The 22,931-nt window shown below is 53.3% G+C and overlaps 1 protein-coding gene across 1 annotated transcript in view; it reads right to left on the bottom strand.

Moving 5' to 3' along the window:
• Positions 1-10,250, bottom strand: part of LTBP2 (latent transforming growth factor beta binding protein 2) — a 96,006-nt gene extending 85,756 nt beyond the window's left edge. The window contains exons 1-2 of the mRNA XM_065871400.1: positions 9,772-10,250; positions 3,324-3,394 (exon numbers count right to left, since the gene is read on the bottom strand). Of these exons, the coding sequence (XP_065727472.1) occupies positions 3,324-3,394; positions 9,772-10,250 (550 nt within the window). The remainder of the gene's footprint in view (positions 1-3,323; positions 3,395-9,771) is intronic.
• Positions 10,251-22,931: the final 12,681 nt, after the last annotated feature.

The raw sequence follows: 22,931 nt of genomic DNA, 5'->3' as shown, positions 1-22,931 counted from the left end.
GTTCTGACGCACAGAACACACTGTAAGAGCTACGGTGTGTTATTATTAAATTCTCAAAAACAGCTCTATAAAGATTGTTATACCCACTTAACAGGTGAGGCACTGTGGCTGGAAGAGGGCCAGGCACTTGCCTGAGGACGCAGAGCTGGGATTCAAACCCATGACTCCTTGAATCTGGCACCAGAATCTAAAGCACATGCTCTTAACTTGGAGCCTGACTGCTGTGGGGGAGGGGAAGATGGTAATCCACCTAGCCCCCTCCTCAATAGCCTTCTCCCCAGAACAGCCCCAGCCCCCGTGCATCTAGGCTGAGATAAAACAAGAAGCCAAAGAATTCTTCAAATCCTCTTTCCCAGTGTGAGCCTTCAGAAGCCTCCCAAAGGCTGTGTGTGCATTGGGGCGAGCCAGTCTGGGAAGACTGGACAGTCTTCCAAAGGCCCTAACTGTAAACAGGACCCTGGCACCCCACGCCCTACATTGCTTCCCCTCAGCTGAGCGGGCTGGCAGGCCCCAGTCAGCTGCCTCCACAAATACGTAAACACACAAATTGTGTGGCAGAGCTGGCAAAGCCACAGAAGGAAAGGCAGATACCAAGACCAGAGGAGGAGATGGGGGCACAGCTCCAGAGCCCTCCAGGGTGTAGAGAGCAGCTGGGCTTCTAGCAGTGGACACCTGCAGACACAGTGGGTCCCCAAGGTCCAGTGACGGCACAGGGATGAAGAAAGGGGCCTGCCAAGGAGATGGCTGGTATGTTACGGCAACCTAGGAGTCTGTGAGAGGGGGCAAGTGGGGGTCGGGGGTGGTCCAGGGGACAAAGGCCATCACTCGCTATGCAGGGGCAGTGGGCTGGACCTACAGATATCTGGGAGAGACCAGGGGATGGATTGTGTCCCCACACTGTTCTGGGACTAGACTTTATTCTTGGCAGTTGGGGGGATGTCACACACCCCTCCCTGTCACCATCCCCACCGCGGCCAGGTCAGGAGAGGCACCCCACACGTGGGAAACCACTAGGCCAGAGTCATGAGCATTCCCCAGCGTTGGCAGCCTCTGCTCCAGCCAGAAGGGCAGCTGTGGGGAGGGGATAGGGAGACGCAAACCACGGAGGAAGCAGGAGAGCCAGCTGACAGGGCGTGGAACCAAGAGCCCCATATTTGACAGAGCTCCGGACCTAGCCATCCAGGGCCAACACCCCACTGCCCACGTGGTTCTCATCAAGCTCATTAGCAGCAAAACAGCAACAAGCAAACAGCGCTGGGCCCAGCTAATTAGCACACAGGCCTTCAGTGCGCAAGCCAGCTTCGTGTGGGAAAGGCTAACGCCCAGTGGCAATTCCTCCAGGAGCGATGCCAGCCTGTGTGCCAGGGCCACAGGTATGACCAGGGGAGCAGCGGAGGGCCGGGGAGAGAAACAGTGGGGCTGAGGCCCCCCGGGGTGGAGTGGATACTGACAGCAGGCTGGAGCAGCACCCCCGGATCAGGGCACGAGGGTGCACACGCACGTCAATTCTGACAATCTACAGACTCACCCAACCTCGAGTTTCCAGTGTTGAAACTGCAGATTGGCAGAGACTGATGCTGGAAAGTCATGAGAAAGTTAGGAAACTGAGAACCTTCAGGGCTGAAGGGCCAGAGCGAGGCCCATGCCCAGACCCCTCGGGCAGCTGTGGAGAAGCCCACCCGCCCTGAAGCCACCCTCTCCAACTTCAACTCAAACCTCAGCAACACTCTCTGCTAAGCTCAATAGAACTTACGGGCTCTCCTCTTCATCTCCAGCCCCTGATCCCACCCCAGGCCTCAGCTCCAGGACTCGGAGTACTACTGTCTCCTCGGGCACATTCCCTAACCAAACTGAGCCTCGGTTTCCTCGACTATAAGTAGGATAGATGATCAGTCAATACTCATGTTATAGGATTGGGAGACAGCTAAGATGATGTATGTGAAGAGCTTAGTGCAGTGTGGGGTGTATAGTAAATCCTCGGCTGTTAGCTAGTAGTAGTAGTCGTCATTGTTATAGGAGTAATGGTGGTAGTAGTGGTAGCAGCAGCAGCTGTAGTAGTAGTGATGGAAGAGGTGATGGTGGCAGTAGTAATAGGAGGTAGAGGAGGAGTAAAAAAGGAAACAGTGGTACACGGCCATCCCCGGTTCACAGACGCAGGAAGTGACGTGAGATACCCGGCAGCAGAGTGTGGGGATTAAGAAGAGGGACCCTTGGGCTTCCCCGGTGGCGCAGTGGTTGGGAGTCCGCCTGCCGATGCAGGGGACGCGGCTTCGCGCCCCGGTCCGGGAGGATCCCACATGCCGCGGAGCGGCTGGGCCCGTGAGCCATGGCCGCTGAGCCTGCGCGTCCGGAGCCTGTTGCTCCGCAACGGGAGAGGCCACGACAGTGAGGGACCCTAGAGTCAGGTTACCTGAGTCCATATCCTGCCATTTCTAGGCCATGTGACCTTGAGCACGTGACTTGTCTGTGCCCCAGTTTCCTCACCTGCCAAAAGGTGAGTGGCTCTCCCCGCCCCACAGGACGTGTGCAGTGAGTCTTGCACAGAGCGAGTGCTGCATAGCTACTGGCTCTCGTGTTGCTGTCACCTCTTCCGAGGGTGCCATCAGTGGAGGCTAGGGCACAGAGCCCGGCTCTTCCTACCTCACTCCTTGGTCTCCACATAACTAAGATGACTACCCTCTTTTTTCTCATCTGGGCCAGCCTGCCAGGCTTTGGAGTGGTTGAAAGGAAGACTGCTCCAGACACAGGATCAAAGCCTCATCTGACCGTCCTGGTAGGATGCCCACCAGGGGCCAGGGGCCAGAGCAGAGGTGGACTCCCCTAGCACGGCGCTGGGAGTGGTCCCCCCAGGAATGTGCGATGCAGAGACTCTGGGGCCAGGTGTGTTCCGCAGACCACAGGGGTTTGTGAGCACCACAGGGCAAGTTGGGGAGGAGCCCCAACACAGTGGAGCAGCAGGTGGGGAATACAGGAAACTTTACAAACAAGAGAGGGGATTTTATTTGAAAAGTCATCTTCAGTTGGAGCCTTTTTTTTTTTTCGCCATGCCATGCAGCTTGTGGGATCTTAGTTCCCCAACCAGGGATTGAACCCAGGCCCTTGGCAATGAAAGCGCCAGTCCTAACCACCAGACCACCAGGGAATGCCCTGGAGGCATTTTTCAATCTCCTCTCTTCCACTGCCTCCCCCCTGGAAAGGGGCTACCTGCTCAGCAGGCAGATCGGGGAAGACACTTGTGCTCCCCGCACAGATTCTGGAGTCCCCATGCCCCGCCCAGCTCGAGGAAGAGAGAGGGAGAGGATGGATGCAGTGGAGGCACTCACGTTTGATACAGTGGTTGGTACTGTTTGCTGTTGTCCATCCTGGGCAGCAGTGTCCCCCGCAGACATTCCTCCTGCGGGGTCACCAAAGCAGGGTCAGCGTAGGTGCTCAGAGCGGGACTATTCACAGAGCCCTACTGATGGTCCCACCCTCTACAGGCAGGGCCTGGGGGAACTCTGCCAGGCCGGGCACTGTCCCCCTTCTCTAGGGAGGCCGCGTGGCCCATGGGCGGGCGCTTTGGGATCCTTCACATCTAAGATTGAATCCTGACTCTGCCATTCTCTGCACAAGCTCGGGAAGCCTCATTCTTTTCATCTGTACAATGGCGATAATAATACCTGTTTAATGTTGTTGTGAGGATTAAATGAGATAGGACAATAGCCCCCGACACACTGGCACAGGGATCACGAAGATGATCGAAAAGCCAGTTCAGAGTGGCTCAGTCACTTTCCAAGACTAAACAATAAATAAACGTCAGAGCCAGATTCAAACCTCAGTTGACCCAACTCTAAGTCACGCTCCAGCTCTGCATGGCCTCTCACCAAAAAATTATCACCATGGCCCTTGCCAACAAATGCTGATAATCCAAGGGAAGCTGGAAAACATACCCAAAACAGTCTTAAGGACATACATGTGCCTCACCTGCCAACACACGCACACTGGGAGGAGGCTTAGCCCTCTGGCAGGCTGGTGCACGGTCAGACGGAGCACTGGCTGGGACAGAAGGAGCCGGAGCTCCAGAATTTCTCTTTAAGAGGAGCTGAGGAAGTGGCAAGCTGGTAGGAAGATGGGGCTGGGGACTCGGGATAAGCTGCACTGCATGCTGAGCACACTTTTTACTCGGGCAGGCTGATGGAACGTACTCGGTGGGAGATTGCCCTTCCCCCAGCTACTCCTTGGGGCTGGCACCGACACACCTGCAGGAGACGCTGACCAGCAGTTGCCACCAGGGCCATTCACCTAACTCACCCAAACTCTGCCCTCAGGTGTGGAGTGAGGCCCCTGCAGCACCACTATCCTTCACCCACCCTGACCATCAATCTAAAGCCCAAATGCCCGGACAGAGGTGACTTCCCGAGAAGGGCTCTATCTGGAGAAGACCTCTGGGGCCCTGACTTCTCAGCTCAGGCTGGGCCTGGCTCTGCTTCACAGACCCCATCATTACCCTCAGAAATTCTCTACTGAGCACTTGCTGAAGCTCAGGGTGAGCGGGGCAGCAGAAGTACGGAGCCCAAGAGTGGGCTGAAGGACAGACCAGGGGGCCCTTCCTGTGACCTTCGTGGCCGGCGTGGTGAGCATCTGGTCCCACTTAGGAGTTTGTTTGACATTTGTGTGGCCCCCAAAGCTCGTGTGGTTTTTGAAACCTTATGAAACATTCAAAATAAATTCCTTCAGCTTGAAAAAGCTGAGGCCCATTCCTGGCCCTTTGGCCCAAAGCTGTGGGGAGCTGCCTCCCAGGGAGGCCCCAGAATGCCCTCCCACCCAAGGGCTGTGCCATTTCAGCCACCTCGAAGCCCCTCTGCACCGCTGCCTTCATCGGCTTCCTGGCTCCCGAAGGCCTATTCCCCATCAGGGCCCAAGTCACTGGGTTCTGGGGAAGGGGCTGGTCCTCACAGCCAGGGCTTCTGAGTGTGTGCCCTGGTGGGAGGGGGGACTACCCACCCATTGGTGAGTCATTACCCCCTCTGGTGGTGGCAAGGCCTCTTAGAGGCCTGAGAGGTCTTTGAGAAGGAAGCAGACAGCATGCCCTGGGAGTTTTCTAAAAACTAGGGTCTGTGGGAGTCCAGAGAGCACGGACTGTGGGGCCCACCTGGCTGAGAGGTCATGGCGTGGAGCCCAGCTCAAGGAGGCCCCCCTGAGCCTGCTGGTACCCTAGATGCCTTCAGAATGGCTACGGAGCTGACTGTAGGAAGGCAGCAGCTCGGCATGCCCTGCCTGACCACGGTAGAGCCCTCAAGGCCGTCAGGGCCACAGTGAGAACTGGTCAGAATCAAAGCTGCCAAGCAGGGGGGCAGGGCTTGGCAAAGCGGGCACTCAAGAGGGGTACAGGAGCCCAGCCAGAGTCTTGGGTACAGGCTCAGGGAGGTGCCCGATGGGAGATGACCATTCCGTGAGCTCTGGCTATCTGGAGAGAGCAAATGAGCCTGACTAGCTGGGGCCAATGACTCAGTGGCTCTGAGTCTCTGGAAGATACGACTCAGAGATTATGTAAGCCCAGCCTTCCAGGCCACACCACTCAGCAAACATTAGCCCAGTATCCAACATCATTGCCCAACCCATCTGGCTAAGAGCCTAGGACAGCTGCTGTTCCACCTGGAACAAATCTGGTCATACTGGTCCTTTGTTATAGACGCCTCAAGGCTCTCCACTGGCTTCTACAAAGCCAACCGGACCCCTCCTGCCTGTGGAGTCTAATTGCCCCCCTTGCCCCCTTATCTCCATGGCCACCTACAACCAGAACTATGATCCTCCAGATATACGAAGTTTGTTGTCCCCCAGCTGCACTGTATGTGGGCACATTTTGATGCCTTTGCTTGAGCTGCTCTCTCTGCCTAGACTGCCTTCCCTCTCTCCTTTGCCGACCGAGATCCGTGGCACGCTCCAAGACTTCCAGATCAAACGTCACCTCCTTTGTGTAAAACCTCCCCTGCCATCTACCCAGCCTTCCCCATTCTCCAGCCGCCACACCATTTAGCACTGATTACCTCAGGCTGTTGGTGTATGTCTCTGTCTCGAGTACCTTGAGGGCTCTTTCTTATTCCTCTTGGTGCCCCTAGAGTCTAACATAGTGGCTGACATGTGGTGTACTTTTAATACCTCTTTGTTTCGCTTAATCCAATGTTCCCCAACACACTTCTGGTAGGAAAGGAAGTGTGACGTTTCCATAACCACAACATGCGGCAATGCTGAATCACACAGCGAGAAAGTGATTCCCTTTTCAGTGATCGTTCTAGTGTGATTAGACCAGTGGGAAAAAATCTCTGTCGGAGGTTGGGTCTTCACGCCAGGTTCTCTCTCCAGCCCTTGCCAATTGCCATTTCCAGTAGGGAGAACTACAGGGCTGAACTTCCTATGATAATGGTATTTGACTAGACTTTGAGAACATTTTGTTTTCATTTCAGTTTTCCTACAGTTTTCTCCTTATGACAAGCGGTGCTATTTTCAGCTTATGATAGTGATACAAAGTGTCCTTGAAAATGGATTTATTTATGTAGAAAAATGCCAAGCACTGTTTGTAATACCAAAATATGTAACTCATCTAAGTGTCCAAAAACAGAAGGATGAATAAATAAACTGTGGTATATTCAGACAACGACATAATGACCAACAAGTAAAATGAATAAACTTGGGCTGATTATATTAATGTAGTTAAATTTCAAACATCTAATGAGGATTGGAAAAGCAAATTTTAGAGGGATAATGCAGCATAGCACCACTTATCTAAGTTTAAAATATGCAAAACAATATTGTGTATGTTATGGATGCATGCATCTATAAAAACCTAGATTGGAATCACGGGTAAATTCAAGGTGGTGGTTAACTCTGGGGAGAGAGGGAGACAAATTTATAGACGATATTTCGACTAAAAAAATCAGAAGCAAAATAGGCCCACATATTAAGGTTTGAAAAAGCTGGATTGTTAGTTGTATTATTTCCAATACTTTTTGTAGGTTTGTATAAAACTTCATAATATAAAATACTTAAAAATAAATAAAACACAAAATCCTGTTATTTTAACAGTTTATAAATTTAAGAAAATAATAGAACAAGGAGGAAAAGATAGAGGAAAATATTATTAAGGTGGTATGCTGTGAGGCTAAGCTTAAGAAACACTGAATGCTGGGGAACAGTGGCTTAAAAAGTCCCCTGTGGACTGTGAATTTCAATAGGCAAGAATTTTCTGCTCTGGTTACACTGGGTCCCAGACACCTAGCACTGTGCCCGGCGCACACTTAAAATCTTCCTTATGTGCAATAAAACCCCACTACATTGCAAGTTCCACGGAGACAGAGGCTGTCTTGGCCACTGCTGTATCCCCATGGTCCAGCAAAGTGCCGGGCATAGAGGAGACCTTCCAAACGTTTGTTGAATGAAGAATCACCAGTAGTGGTGATGCAATTCCAAGCTTTACCAGCAGGTGGCACTTAGTCCTTGGCCCTGAGCAATTCACAAGGCAACTGCCAGAGAGGCCAGCCTGGCCAGAAGCCAGGAGCGAGAATGGACTTGGGGAGAGGAAGCCGATGGACAAGATTGCCGCTCAGCCCCTCCCCAGATGACTTGGAGTGGCTATAGCCGCAGTGCCAGAGGAACCCACCCTTTATCAAAGCTGCAGAAAATAATCTGGGGGAGGAGCCACCCCAGCGTGCGATGTGACGTGTGCACCTGTATATGGCAAGTGATTGTGGGTGGCACCCAGCCCAGGTCCTTACACACCTGTGTACATCTACCAGCCTTATCACGGTGACAATCTGCTTTGCTCATCACCGCCTCATTTCACAGCTGTGAAGAGTGCACCCTCCCACCCCCACTCCACTATCCCATCTCCCCCCAACTCCCACCCGAATGCTGACAGTATAAGCTCCTCCATGATCTGGCTCAGCCTATGCCTCCAGCCTCAGCCCTGTGGCTCCCCTACACCAGGGTGCAGTCCTGCCCCTAGGCCAGTGCCAACAGTGAAAAGCCCTTGTCTTTGGGCAGTGCTACAACTCGGGACCCCACTCCTGCCACTTCCCCTCTGCTTCCCCGCATGCTGCCCATCGAACCCCAGGGCCTCCTTCTCCTCCAGGCTCGTCAGCCACAACCGTCCATTCCTTTATGCTTAACATGAAGCTTCTGGAACTAGAAAGCGTGTTCACCAGTGCCTATCTGTCCATTTCTCCAATTCGATTTGAAGTAATTGAGTTGCCCTCCTGGCAGGAACAATGTCTTTGTCTCGGGGCCCCATCCCCTATCCCAGGCCCAGCACACTTGCTCTTAAGAAGTATGTATTCACTTGCACAGGCCATTACCACCCACTGACTGATCCTCTGTGTAAGCGACTTGGCAGTGCTCGGGTCTACTCTGTCTGCCTGAAGCTGGGCCTTCCAAGGGCAGCGGGGAATTCATTCAATCACTCAACAGATACTTAACAAGCAGCAACTATATACGAGCACTGTTCTAGGCACCGGTGACACAGCAATGCACAAAACAAAGCCTCTCTTTTCATAGAGCTTACATTAGCGTGGGCTGGGAGACCAGACCATACACGCAGAAACAGAAACATAATATGTCCAATGGGAATAAGTGCTACGAAGAAACGTAGAGCAGGGTGAAGGAAGAGAGAGGGCGGGGCAGGAGTAGTCAGGAAGGTCTCTCTAAGCAGAGAAATACAGGAGAAGAGTGCTGCAGCCTCGGAAAACAGTGAGTGGAGAGGCAGTAAGAACATCCTCGGGAGTAGAACAGGGGTTGCAGTGTCCTTCAGGCTATGAGCCAGGGGACTGAACCCAACTGGCAAATAGGGCCCAAGCCGAGAAGGGCTGCCAGCTTCCTTCCCAGCCTCCCCGATGGTGTCCCCACGCATCCCCACACTGCCCGGGCCTCCAGTGCCCTCCATTCTGGAGACACCTGTCATACTCAGGCAAGACTGAGCCTCCAGCAGCCATGAGGATCTTCAGCGGGGCCGGGGGTTACTGGGGAACCTCTCCCACGCTGCGAGGGAGCCCCCGGCAAGCAGCTGGTAGTCTCAGGGTAGGGGGGAGACTTAGCCCTGCAAAGTGCACGAGTCGCGCTGACACCTAGCTGCATAGGGGCACACACAGACCCACTCCCCCACGGACCCACAGTGCCACAGCCACATCGCGAGCAGGCTTCCTGCCCAAAGTGCCCCCGATCCCATGCCCACTTCCACGTCCAGTCGTCCGCGGGCCCAGGCCGACCTCTGCCGCAACCCACAGACTCGTTCCCCCGCGCAGGCTTTGCTGCCAGCCTCCTTCCTGGAGATGCATCTGCCCTCGCGCTCTGGAGCCCCCGACGTCCTCCACCCACCCGCGCTCTAAGCCCGCTCAGCTTCCCCTGGGCCTCAAGCGCGTGGAACGCCCACCCCGCTGCCCTCTCCCCGATCCCTTTCAGATCCCCGCACCGCTACGGGCGTCAGCAGGCACCGGTTGGAGGCGGGAGGGAGGAGAGCGGGCGAATGCCCTGGCGCCTTGGGAAAGGATTAACGTCGGGTCTGGGCGAGCTGGTACGAAAGGGTGTGGATGATGTTTCTCTTTCCTCTCAACTCTTTGAGAGTGGGTCAGATGGAGCCCCAGCTCCGGGACCTCGGTCTGTTCCTCCGCAGTACTGAGGACAGAGGGACGAAAGGCAGAGCCCGGCGCCCTGTCCTCTAGCCAGCACATCCCTCCACGAACGAGCGTACGGGAGACCGGCCCTCGCTCCCCCAGCCCCCATGCTTCCCTCTCCAGTGCTCACCCCGTTAGCCGCCCTCGCGCAGCCCGCGGCCGCTGCGCGGTCCCGAGGCGCGGGAGAGCCGGGGGGGCCTGGGCCCGGGGTGCGGACTGCTGCTGGTTCAGGGGCCGGCTTCTCCAGGTCTGCGCAGGTGGCTGGACTCGCCGCGGCTGCTGCGCGCGGGGCGGCCTCCTGGCCTCCGCCTCGGCGGGCCTGCTGGGGCTCCCCCAGCCAGGTTGGGTCCGCTCCGCGGGCGGCAAACCCGGAACGGGCACGTTCTGCTCCCGGAACAGACTGTACACCTTGGCTGTAGCCGCTGCGGGGTGGCTGCCCCCGGGGCGCCGCAGCCGACTCGCGTCCCTTCCAGCCGGCTCGTATCTGCCCAACGAGTCCCTCTGAGCATGACCCATGCCCACGAAGAGAGCCAGGGTGAGAGGCAAGAAGCTCCTCCAGGGGTTCCGAAGGACGCGCCCGGGGCAGCGGGTGGTGGTTGGGGGCCTCATGGCGCCGGGGCGCCCGGAAAGCGGCGCGCGCGGGTAACTGTCCCGGGGCTCGCAGTCTGTGCGCCCGGCCGCCCTCTGGCTGCGCTCCGGTCCCCTCTCGGTGGCCCGCCTCTCCCCGTCTAGGGGGCCCCGAATCAGACTGCGGGCCAGGCTCTCCGTGGAGCGAGGGCCAGGCTGCGGGAGCGGCCCGGGGCTGCGTGCAATGAGCCCGGCGGCCGCGCTCCGTCTCTAGCTGGGTGGGCACCGCTGTCGCACCGCCGCGCCTTCTCCCCGTCACTGTAGCCTTCTGAATGGGAACCGGAGGGTTTTATTTTTGGAAACCTCCCCCGATTTTTCGTCTCTTTTATCCACACCGTGCCCCCTCCTCGGAGGGACAGCTCAGCCCCCTCATTACGGGAGAGGGAGAGAGGAATTCCAGCAACACCCACTTTGGCACTGGGAAGCGAGCGGGCGGCGAGGGGTGTTAACCCGTGAGGAGCTGGGGGCGACGCAGGGCCGGCCTGAGGGCTAGTAGGCGAGATGACGCCTGCCGGGACAGGGGCACCCAAGCCACCTTTCTCTTGTCCTGGGCAAACTGAACTGCTGACCTGTCCAGAGTTTATCTCCCGCCCCTAACCTCAGGGACAAACTCCCTGTTCGATGACCAAGGCTGCAGCCTCGAAGGTCTGAAGGAGTTCAGGAGAGGTACGAAGAACGGCATGACAGAGACAGGACCCAAAGGCCGGGCCCCGGACCCTTCGCTTCCCGCCCGAGCCATTGGGGGCGTCGGCCGGGGCTGCGGCTGGAGCTGGGACAGCACGGGGCAGCTCGCCTGCCTCCGCCGCCGTGGGACGCGGGAGCGCTGGAAGGTCCCCTGGGGGCGCGCGCCCTCTAGTGGACTAGGCCGCGTCCTTGGCTATCCTGCGGCCGGCAGAGACCTGTCGCTGCCAGCCGCCTTAGCTCCTTGATCTTCATCCCCTTCCTGCTGCGTCAGGATCGAGCCTAGGCCTGAGGCGTTGATGGCGGCGGATCCTACAAGAGGTGTCTTCTCTTCCACAGAGGAATAAACATGGAGGATCTGGAATAAGGTCACTCAAGGAGACAGCGTGTGTCCAAGAAGTGAATGAAATCCAGTCCTCCAGCCTGCGGCTCAGATCCATTTCCTTGATTCCATCCAGCCCCTCACTCCCTCGGGATTCGATGAGCTTCTGATTGATGCAGTGAGTGTGCTCACATCTTCTTGTGTTGGCAGGGAGAGGGCAGGGGTGCTAGAATGCCAACGGCCACCCATCTCAGTACCCCCAACAGTCAGCTCATCACTCACACCGTGGTCCCCTGCCCTAAAGTCTAAAGGCCTGGCAACCATGGCTGCCTCCCCCAAGCACCCCACCCCACCCCTGCATTTCTGCAGCCTACTGCTTCCTGGAGAGGCAGAGGGACCGAGCAGGCAGGAAGACACCAGTTTATAGGGACCCACACCACACAAAGGACAGACCCAGTCTAATGTTGAAAACAGCCTCAACTCCTGACCTTGGCCTCCAAAGCCCTGCAGGACTGGCCCCCTCTCTGATCTATCCCACCTCTTGCTGGGGCACTCACCACACCACAGCTGTACTGACCTCCTCTCTACTCCTTGAACAGGCTAAGTTCATGCCCACTTCCCTCTCCCCGAAACACTCATCTCCGGGATGTTTTACAGGACACGCTCATCACTTCACCCCTCAGCTCAAACATCACCCCCTGGAGAGGCCATCCCTGACCCCCCAACCTAGAGCAGTCTTCCCACTCCCAAGTCATCACCTTCTAATACATCACCCTGTTTCACCTTCATTGCTCTAGAGTAGTTGAAATTGTTTGTTTACCTGTATAACTGATGTATTGAATGGGCTGAACCTGAAGAGGAACAATCAGGAAACAGCTCTATGTTTCTCCTCTCCCTGCCTTCAACCATGTTATGGTGAATTTCTCTTCTCCACCCTTAATGGCATCTCAAGCAGAGTCCTTGGCTTGCCCATCGCCGTTAGTCACAAGAACAGTTTCGTTTCTATAATTAAGACCAATTTCCAGGCACTAAAAAGTCTGGTTCTGTCCAAATCAAAACCTCATCCAATTTAATCAATCTCGTATCCAATTTAACACCCCTCCTCTCCCTCCACAGGCCTGTCCCCTGGCTCAAGATCATGTACTAGGGAGAGTGGGGTGTGGTCTGATTTTCTGACCTTCCTTTTCTGCTGTGGCTCCTCCACATCAGGGTTGGGGGAGAGGTGTTAGGGGGAAAATGGTAAAGTCCTGTGTGACAGGTGCCCTTGGCTGACAGGTGCCAAGCTCTGGCTCTCTCATGGGCACATTTGTGGGTTCTTGGGAAGCTCTCTGCATGATCTCCACCCTGCACTACCATGGCAAGGCACTCTCTGGACAATTTCCCTGTGTCCCCTACCCCCCATGGGACTTTCCTGTCCATGCCAGCAAACCAGTGGTGAGCTGGCTGCATCTCTTCCTGCTATAAGGGCCACTCCAGCCGGTCTCCATGGTCAGATTTCTCCAGACAGAAAATGCACACAAGCCTCTTCATTTATGTACATCCCCAATTCCTAAAGTCATAGGTTGGGTTCTCCCAGGAACTTTCTTGCTGTGCTTTGGTGCATTGGGGTGCTTGCAGCTTCTAGCACCTCAGCTAGCATCAGTGGAGACAGAGTTATGGGGAGTCATGCTAGTTTCCTCTTCTTTGGAGGCCCCCAGTCTCTATGACTGGTTTTCTTAGGGCCCTGTTCACTTGGTTTGCTTGGGGAGTACCCTCAGGGGAAATCTCAGCCCTGCTTACTAATGCAACTGTTCTCTGACTCAATGACTTTCTTCAATCCCTTTTTATTCGTAGGCTGGAATCCAGGGATGTATCTTGACAGTTGTTGAACTGGTTCTGCCTTTAGTAAGATGCCTAGTACTTCTCTTTGGCATGTGAGAATATATAGTCCTTATTGTTCTAGCCTTTGCATCTTCAGCAGAAATTCAAAGCCCACAGGAAAAATCCTGTTCAACAACCTGTAAAATTATTGTCTGACTTCCCAAGCCACAATGATAGCTCTAAATGAGCAGGTATCTTGCCTGCCTGGATAACCCCTGTTTCCCCAAAACCTAGAACAGTGCTTGCCTCTAATAGACAGCCAAGAAATATGTGTTCAGGGGCTTCCCTGGTGGTCCGGTGGCTAAGACTCCACGCTCCACATGCAGGGGGCCCGGGTTCCATTCCTGGTCAGGAAACTAGATCCCACATGCCGCAACTAAGAGTTTGCATGCTGCAACTAAGAGTTCTCATGCCACAACTAAAGATTCCACATGCTGCAACTAAAAAAAAAAAGATCCCGCATGCTGCAACGAAGATCCCTCACGCAGCAAAAAAGATCCCGAGTGCCACAACTAAGACCTGGCACAGCCAATAAATAAATAAATATTTAAAAAAAGAAAGAAAGAAAGAAAAGAAATACGTGTTCAATGGATGGCTAACTGAATGAAAGACAGGGCAATCCCAACAAGTAGGGAGGGCTGGTATCATTAGACCCATTTTCAAAGAGAAAAACTGAGTTCCTGGTGGGAGTTACTGGTCCAAGTTCATGTGCTTGCTGCCTTTAAGGCTGGTCCTAAGGGTCTCCTTGAATTCTGCACCTTGCATTTTGGGATGAATGCCATCTCAATTCCCAGGATGCTCAGCTCTCTCCCTGAGACACTGCTCCTTCACAGCTATGGGAAAGCCTCAGCTCCACACTTCCCTCCCCTTGCCTCATTATCTACCCAGTTCTGTAGTTCCAGGCTCCCTTCCTCACCCCACTACCTCCCCAGTTCCTTTAGGATCTCTCCTCGTCATCCCTCAACGCTCACCTCAGATCCCCATGAGGCTCCCAAGGCCAGAAACCTTGGCATCATCTTCGTCCCTGACCTATTTTTTCCTCCCACTTGTCCAAGTCATTATTACTGCTCTGTCTCCTCCGTCTGCACTTCTGGAAGTCTGCTGCCCATTCAGCCTCTCACTGCTCCAGCTCAGCCAAAACCCTCATGCAGACACACTTCCCTCACCTCTAGGCACCCCTCCCACTCTCTGGTGAGTACAAGCGGTCCTTGGAAATTCCCACCTTGTTCTCCTGGGGGCCCACAGCCAGGCTAATCTACTTTGAAGACTGGCATCTCCTACTCCCCCATCCCAGCACCAACCTCCTGTCCTGCCTCCCACTTACTGCCCATCACTCCCTTTCCCTGTAATCACTGGGATCTGCTGACACAGCTCTTCAGAATCTCCAGTCCCATAAACAGTGGCGTTTTTCGTTTGTTTTCCCTTTTTGAAGCTGCGAACATTTATGGAGTCTACTATGATCCAAGCACTGTGCTACGCGTGCTGCGTGAATTGGCTCCTTTAACCAAAGAAAGGAGGTGTTGTGATTTCCACGTACACAAAGGAGGAAACTGAGGCTGGGAATAGCTACTGGCTTGCCCACAATCACACAGCTGAGGAAGTGTTCCAACCTTGGTCGTCTGCCACCTGAGCCCAAGCTTCTAAGACTGCACCACGTTGCCTTCACTCTGGGCTTGAGCCTCGGCAGCCCTCCTGACAATTGAGTGGTACCTTTTCCAGCCATCTCTGCAGCTGTCCCCACCTAAGACTCTCCACCGCACATTCCCCAGCCTCTTCCCTGACGGCTAGCCCACCACTCAATTCCCAGGGAATGGGTATCAGAACTTTCTGTTCCCCTCTCCCTTCCCTGCTCAGGAAAAGAAGGGGAGCTAACCGTTTCCAGCAAGGCCCCTGACTCACCACGTGTCACTTCCCTACCCCTGATTCCCGCTTCCCCCCTAAAGAGGCACAAAATGTTGCTAAGCCAACTAACCCACCCCTTGGGTCTGGGGAGGGAAATCGTCTCTGGAAACCCTGCAGAGAGAGTCCCAAGGGGCTGCTAAAAAGATTCCAGTGGGGAAAGGTTTGCCGGGACACGTGCACCATGAGAGGGGATGGCAGTCTGCTAGACACTCGAGGCGACCTCATTGCTTTCCCATGTCTTGGAATAACGCCGGCAGCCAGAGAGCTACCAGAACCTGAACTAACTTGGTAAATAAGGACCAAAAACAAGGACCGCATTTCTGCTCCTTTTGCTGAGACCCAGACTCTGGACAGAATTCCAGGGATTTTTCTTCCTTGGAAGTGACTGGACCTCCAGTCCTGAATTCCTCTCCCCAGGAGAGCTTGTTACCCTGCTTAGAACAAATAACACATTTCCTGGTTAATCAGTGGGCGGAACAGCTGAAGGAAGGTTGATTGGGCCCCCAGCCTTCCAGATGGGAGCAGCTCACGGGCTCAGACGTCCTTGTCCAGAGACTGGGCAGCTGGGACCCTGCACCGTGCAGCCTCAGCCTCCAGTCTGGAAGGTAGAGGCTGTATGAAAAGGCGCCAGTTCCCTCCTGCTCAAGGCCTCCAAGGCCCACAGGGGCTGCCAAGACCACGCCACCTCAGACGCCGTGGCCTGGCAACCCCCCAGTACTCACAGCCACCCTGCTCTGGTCTGCCAGTACTGTCCCCTCCGGGTGCAGTGAATGTTTCTGTCTTTGGTGAGCTCAGCTCTCAGCTATGCTTAGCTTCTATTTTCCCATCTGAAAATAGAGATAATGATGCTTTTCTTGCCACCCCACCTTCAGGGCAAATAGATAACCAGCCCTATCTACCCTGTGATGGGAGGGGTTCAATGACTGCTACTTTCATTTGCCAGCTGATATTTCTGGAGCTTTTAAAAGGTACCAGGCACTGTGCTAAGTGTTTTACAGTCATTCTCCTTTAATCCTCATAATAACCTTCTGAAGAAAGTACTGTTATTTCATCATGTAGCAGAAGAGGGAGTGAAAGCTCAGAGAGGTAAAATGACTTACCCACAATCACAAAGCCAGTACTTGGTTACACTAGGATTCACTCCTGGTTTCTCTGGTTCCAGACACTATACACAGGCCAGCTTCCAGAGGAGCATTTCTCAGGAATCGCACCTCTGGCTGCTGATGTCTGGGAACCAGAAGCTTTCACAGCCTTTTGTGGTGTGGGGTGGGGTGTTTGGTGCTGATGGACACATGAAATGGCTGTCACGAGCTGGCCCCCATCAAGCACACCCCACTCTTCTCAGGCCTATTTACAGCTAGGGGTCTATTTTAGGTCAAGGGCAGGCAAAAGTCATCACGGGGAGTTTCACTGAATCTGATTCCCTCTCACCAAGGGGAAGGAAGGAAATAAGCTTACCCTACATCAAGTCGTCGTTCTCCATTTCTGAGTAAGCCTCATCTCAACCCTCAGCTTTTCTCTTTAGAGCACAGATAGAGCATCTACGTGGCCCTGTGAGGTAGGCATCGTAATTTCCACTTCACAGACTCAGAGGGGTGAAGTCTCTTGCTCAAGGTCATACAGCCAGGAGTCGAGCCAGGATTCAACTAAAAGGTCTGACTGGCTCCAAAGTCCGTGCTGTTTCCACTACAGCACACTGCACTCACTCCAGGATGTCCTGCAATGATGTGGAATGGCAGCTCTTCAAAATCACTGATTTCACTCCGTTTCCCTTCATTTTCAATCCCTGATACAAGGGTGGGCCGACCTGAAAGCTCTGTGCATTTAGCTAAAGTTCAGACCACATTTCCTATTTACCTACATAAATCTCTTCAGCCTCTGGCTGGAGTGGAATCCTCTAGAACTCCTGGGGGCTGAAGCATAACTTCTCCCCGAGCTGAGTCTCTGAAGACCTGAGCAGGAAAACGATGTGAGCAGCCCGGAAGGTCTCCTTCTTTTAATTCCCCCCGTAAGACCACAGGGGTTTCAGGTGCTCTCCCTGCGATGAGGGAGTTATTCAGATAGGGACAGATTACACACTGTATTATCCTTTCCAAATGCCCAGGGAGAAAGCCCTGTGGGCTGAAGGGCGATGCAGCCCTATCCTGGATTCTGGAACGGCTGGGCAGGGATTTGAGGACAAGTTGAGCAGGAAACAATTTTCCTCGGCTGTTGCTGAGGTCTCCCAGCCTGTCCCCATCTGGCTTCCCGCTGGGACACGGCAGCATCCCTCACAGCCCAAGGGATAGGGGTTTGGGGGGAGAGAGCACAGGGGCTGCCGTAGGGTCTTTCCCAGAATAAGCCCATAAGCAGCTCACTCTTGATCAAGACAAAGAAAGAGGGATGACACCTTCTGCCTCCACCTTCTGATGTCCATTTTCCCCTAATTATACGCTGAGAATCGGGATACTCAGTGAGGTTTTCCCTGGTGCCCTGCATCCCCTCTCTCTAGGACCCCGAGCCCTTAGGGACAGGCCCAAACCCCCAGACTCCCCAGGACAGGGTACAGACACCAGGCTTCGGTGGGGTGGGGGGCGGGTAGGAGGAGGTGCAGATCCCAGTGGGCCCCTGCCAGTCTACATGACTCATTCCTTGTTTCCGTCCACTCTGGTCTGAGTGCCTTGGCCCAGGGGCCTCGGGGAGGTTGTAACACAGGCTGGCCCCTCGCCCATCGGGACTCAGCAGACAAAAATTAAAGATCTCACTCCTCAGGAACTCACACAGACAGCAGAGGCATGCTCCGTGCTCTGCCTCACCAGACCAGACCTCAGGCCGGAGGGGGCTGATGGCCAAGGGAGGGAGGAAAGGCATCTCTGGCCCCTCCCCTCCTCCTCACCCTCCACCTCCAGTCCTGAAGCCCTGGCCACCACGCACTTTCTTCTCACTCCCGCTCAGGCCCTGGTGAAGATGCTGGTGCCACCAGCACCTCCTCGGCAGCACTCCACCCCTCCCCACCTCTGCCCGAAGACAGCAGTGAGGGAGAAACAGACTTGTAAACAACGAATCATACATTTTTCTGGTCGCACAGGTTTGATGAGGCCAAAACCTGCTCAACAGTCTTCAGTGGCTCCCCACTACCTCACAAATCAAGCCCAGACTTCTTACTGGCCCCACACCCAAGCGGGTCTCATACCCTTCCCCTCCTGTTTGCAGATACTCAACACAGTCCCACTCACCCAGAATTCCCCCCAGTTTCCCCACCCACGTCCCCTTACCCAAATTCTTCGGCTCACACCATTTTCATCACCTGGGATGTTCTTCCCACCCCTGCCTGCCTGTCCTTTAATTCCCATCTGAAAACTCCCACTTCTTCCAAGAAGACTTCCTAGAACCCCACTGCCAAATCCAGAAAGCTCGCTCCTTCCAATGAACTCCTGTACCGCCCTCTGCCCCGCATGACTAGTCCACCACTGAAGGTCCCGGAGAAGTGGGAAATACACGGGGCTTTGGAGTGCCACTCGGCTCGATCATTCACCAGCTGTGTATTTTGGCTAAAGTGACTTAACTGCTTTGAGCCAGTTTCCTCACCAGCAAGAGACTGTCATAGTAGTCCTTTAAAGCACAGCGCCTAGATACAACTGTACCAACACAACACTCCGGACCACAGCCGGCTGGACCAGGGATGAACACATGACCCAAGGCAGCCTTTACATTGGCTGGTCAGTGACCTAAGACTTCTGTACCTAAGACTTCTGTGGTCTGATTTGAATGCATACGTCATTGGTTACTGGCCAAATAAGATCCTCTCTTGAAAATTTGAACTAAGCCACTTGATTTTGAAAGCCAAGCCCTGGGATTAAAACAACAGGTAAGTCCTCATTCCTGAGAGCTCACAGTCGAAGGGGGTCCATATAACCAGAGAACAATAAAGCCGAAGAGGTATAATGACTTGCCTGGGGTCACGCAGCTGGACAGTAACACAGAGAGAGCTGAAGCTCAGGTCTCTGGACCTGAGTTTGGTCCAGGGTAGTGGGCTTCTTTGACGGGCTCAAAAGGCAGTGGCCCTGAGCTGATTGCCTGAAGAAGACCAAGGCTCCACCATGCCCTGCATCAACCTGTTCTGGGCAGCTTGGGAACAAGGCAGTCCTTCAAGGACAAGCTCAGATCACAGCAGGGGGCACAGACCCTGGTTCTGGTCCTGCATATGCCCCCAGTGTCTCCCTGTCGTGCCCCTGGCCCTTCCCGGACTTCAGTTTCCTCATGTATAAAAGAGAGGGTTTTACTGGATGAACTCAAATTCCCTGTCAACACTGATTTTGATCTGAGGAGCAGGCAGACAAGGGATGGGTGTGGATCCAAGAACTGCAGGATCCACAGAATGTGAACCCTGGAGAGGACCCCCCTGAGAGAGCAGCCAGCCCATTCCTTCAATTCACAGTTGAGGAAACTGAGGCCCGAAGCTGGAGAGATGCTTGTCCAAGGTCACATGACTGGCTACTGGCAGCCCCAGCACTTGAACCAGGGTCTCCTGACTCCCAGGCCTCTCAACTCTTTCTCTTTCAACTCCCTCAAGAAGCTGGGAGCTATTTGGCTGTCTGGGCCCGGGGAGCCAAGAGTGGCTGTGCATGTCAGCAGTGGGGCCTCAGAGCCTGAGAACATCTCTGACAGCGTAGGTGCAAGTGGCAAAGCCGCTGGTGGGGAGGGAGCGGGCTGGGAGCCAGGGAGGGTGTACTGGAGATAAGCTGTCAGCATCTCCCTTCTTCCAGATGGCAAGAAGAAACACAGAAGGGTCCATGATGATTGAGGGGAAACAGTCCCCTTTTCTGATCGAGCCATTGCTCCACAGAGGACTGGCCTCCCTCTCTGCCCCCTCTCCTCTTTCTCTCTCTCTTTCTCTCTTTCACACACACACACACACACACACACACACACACACACCCCACAGACAGACACACACACTCTATTTAGCTGCTGTGTTCTGCCACCTGCAGTTTCAGTCTCAAGATGTGTACTGACATTCTCAGGTGTACTATTTGGTGGGGCTTGGAGTTCCTTTCGCTGCCTGAGCTGCCTCTGAGCTCCTGCCTACCTTCTAATGCTTAGCCTGCTTGGCTGGCATCAGGAGGCCTTCCCATTCCACAAATATTTTCTGAGTACCTGGTTTGTGCCAAACACTGTGTTAGGCACTGGAGGTGGGTAGGACATCCTCAGTGCTTGTGGGATGGGAATTAACCATCTGGCAGGCTCACTGAAGAAAAACCACTAACCATGCGAGTGGGGTTGGCTAGGGAGCATTTCTCAGAGAGCCCTGACTTTGACTTGAATCTTGAAGGCTAAGGGAGAGTTCACTATGTAGGAGGGGGGACATGTCAAGGAGAAGCAGTGCATAGGGAAAGGCAGGGATGCAAGATGAAGCCTGGGCTGTTAGGAGGAATGACAAGTAACTTATGTGGTTGGAGTTTGGATAGGAATGGGGTTATGGAAGGAGATGAGGCTGGAGGGGTAGGCTGGGGTCAATTAATGGCATGCTTAGCTCTAGTCAGCTCCTTTTCTCAGAAAGAAGGACCCATTCCCCACATCTAAGCCACCAGCTGGCCCTGGAGGGGACAGACTATTTATCTGGAATTCTGAGACTGATGTCCTCTGGTCAACTGCAAGGAGTCATCTGTGTGAGGAGGACGTGGCATGCTCTTAATCTCCGTCAACCCACCCAAAGTCATCCCAAATGAACACCAATCGACACGAAGCCAGTGAATTCGCCATGTTTAAAAACAATCCCCTCCAACCAGTCTGTCCCCCAACATGGTTCCTCTATTATAGAAATTGTGGAACTGCCAATAGAGCAAGTCTTGCCCGGCCCCTGTCCTCCTGATGCCATGACCCACCAACCCAACTATGTCCCTTCTTTGCCAACCCTTTCCCCAGGTACCTCTATTGTCTGAATTCCCCCCTCTCTCTGAACCCCTGGAGACTCAGCCCCCCAGTCAGGCTCCTGTCCCCCAGTCTCACTCGTCCTGGGCCTCAGGTCCCTCTGTAATCCCACAAGCTCATGTTGCTGAAGTTACATCATGCCTGAGTGTCATAATATACATATCCAAGCCCACGCACTCTGCAGCCTCCCTCATAGCTCTGCCCCATAGAGAGGTAAGCCATATGGGCTTGATGTCAAACAGATATTCTGGGGAGTGCCCTGTGCATTTCAGCCATCACTTATTGAACATCTTTTTGTCAGGCATCAGCATTGCCAAGAAGAATAAGGTTTAGTCCCTGTCCTCAAGGAGTGTCCAGTGTAGTAGGAAAGGCAGCAACACCTATCATGGTAAGTGCTGTGACTGAAATAATCTCAGGGAGCAATGTGAGTACAAGGGCAGAGCACCCCAGGCTGGGAATACGGGACAACTGGTCAGGGAAGATCCTAGAGAGGATTCTATCTGAGTGGGGTCTGGAAGGCAGGGCAAGTCTCAGCTCAGAGAAGGTGGAAGAGATGGTGAGGAAGAGGCACAGTGATGACTACTAGAGCCAAGTTTGCAAAAATTAAATCACACCAGGGTCTACCCCATTTCCTTTTTGGGATGGGGTCCCTGATCAGAGAAATTTTGTCAGGTTTTTGAATGATAGTAGAATGAAATTCAAGTGATATTTAATGTGGATAGGCTGGGAAAAATACAGAGCCTACAGTAAGGCAATTATGTGGGGAAACAATTACTCCCCACATTGAAGGATGGATGGAGGTCACTGAGATCTATAGTAGCACATAAGACAGGGCTGGGGCCTGTGCAAGACTTCTCACAATTTGGATGAAGTCAGAAAAAGCATTTTTATCAAATTATCACATGACATAGAACTGGAGGGATAAATGAGAAACTGGAGGATAGAAGCAAGATTTATACTGATACAGATAAATTGAGATTTAATAGAGGTAAGTGAAAAAGGCTTGCATCTTAGTCCAAAAAAGGCAATAATTAAAGAATGAGAGACACTTGCTTCGATAGCAGTTTCAGTGAAATGACTGTATTTTGGGGGTTGGGGTGGGGGTGGGCAGAGACTGTTGACAAGGAAGATCCTAGTTAACCATTGGTTTGAAATAAACCAACAATGTAAACTTCTAAAAGGTCTAGTGCCATCTAGGGTAGAATCCAGGGCTCAGTACAGGCAGGGTAACAGTGTACTCCAAGCTGTTATAGCACAATAACAGTTTTGTGCTTAATTCTGCTGCCATGTCTTAAACGGCTTATCACAACCCTGAAGTATGTCTAGGAGAAGGTGACCTGAATGAAGATAAAAAATAACCCAGGAGGAATAGTTGAGATACTGGAGGAGAGAAATCCTGTTAGAGGAGAGTCTGGCAATCTTCAACCATTGCAGGATTATCAGGTAAGAGAGGGATTGAGTTGTTCTATGTTTGCATTAGTCATAACAGGTTAACTGCAGTAACAAATAATCCCAAAAAAGTAAGTTTATTTTTGTTCACGTCAAGTGGAGCTCTGATCCACACGGTCATGCTGGGCCCTAGGATCCTTCCATCTGGAGTGCCAATATAGAGATTCTTCCTCCTTGTCATTCAGCCAATAAATGAAGGGAGAGAAAAAAATGTGGAGAATAGCACAGGTTTTCTAAGAGCAATGTCTGGAAGAGACAAACATCACTCTGTCAACATTTCATTGACTAGAACTCAGTCACAGGGCCATACCTTACAACAAGGAAGGCTGGAAAATGTATTCTAACTGTGGGCCCAGGAGGAAAAAGGCTGTGGGTGTGGGCTTTAGAATTGTGGATTTGGAAGAGACTGCCTTAGGAGTAAGAAGAGTTAAGGGTTAGAGTATATCTATGTAAAGACTTACACATGAATAATACAGACTTAACATCATTATTCATAAAAATCAAAGGTTAGCTATTGTCTAAACGCCCATAGACTGGTA

The sequence above is a fragment of the Phocoena phocoena genome, chromosome 2, assembly GCF_963924675.1.
Source record: "Phocoena phocoena chromosome 2, mPhoPho1.1, whole genome shotgun sequence".
NCBI lineage: Eukaryota > Metazoa > Chordata > Mammalia > Artiodactyla > Phocoenidae > Phocoena > Phocoena phocoena.
Note: the sequence above shows the minus strand (reverse complement) of the source record. Positions and strands in the feature narration are given on the sequence as shown.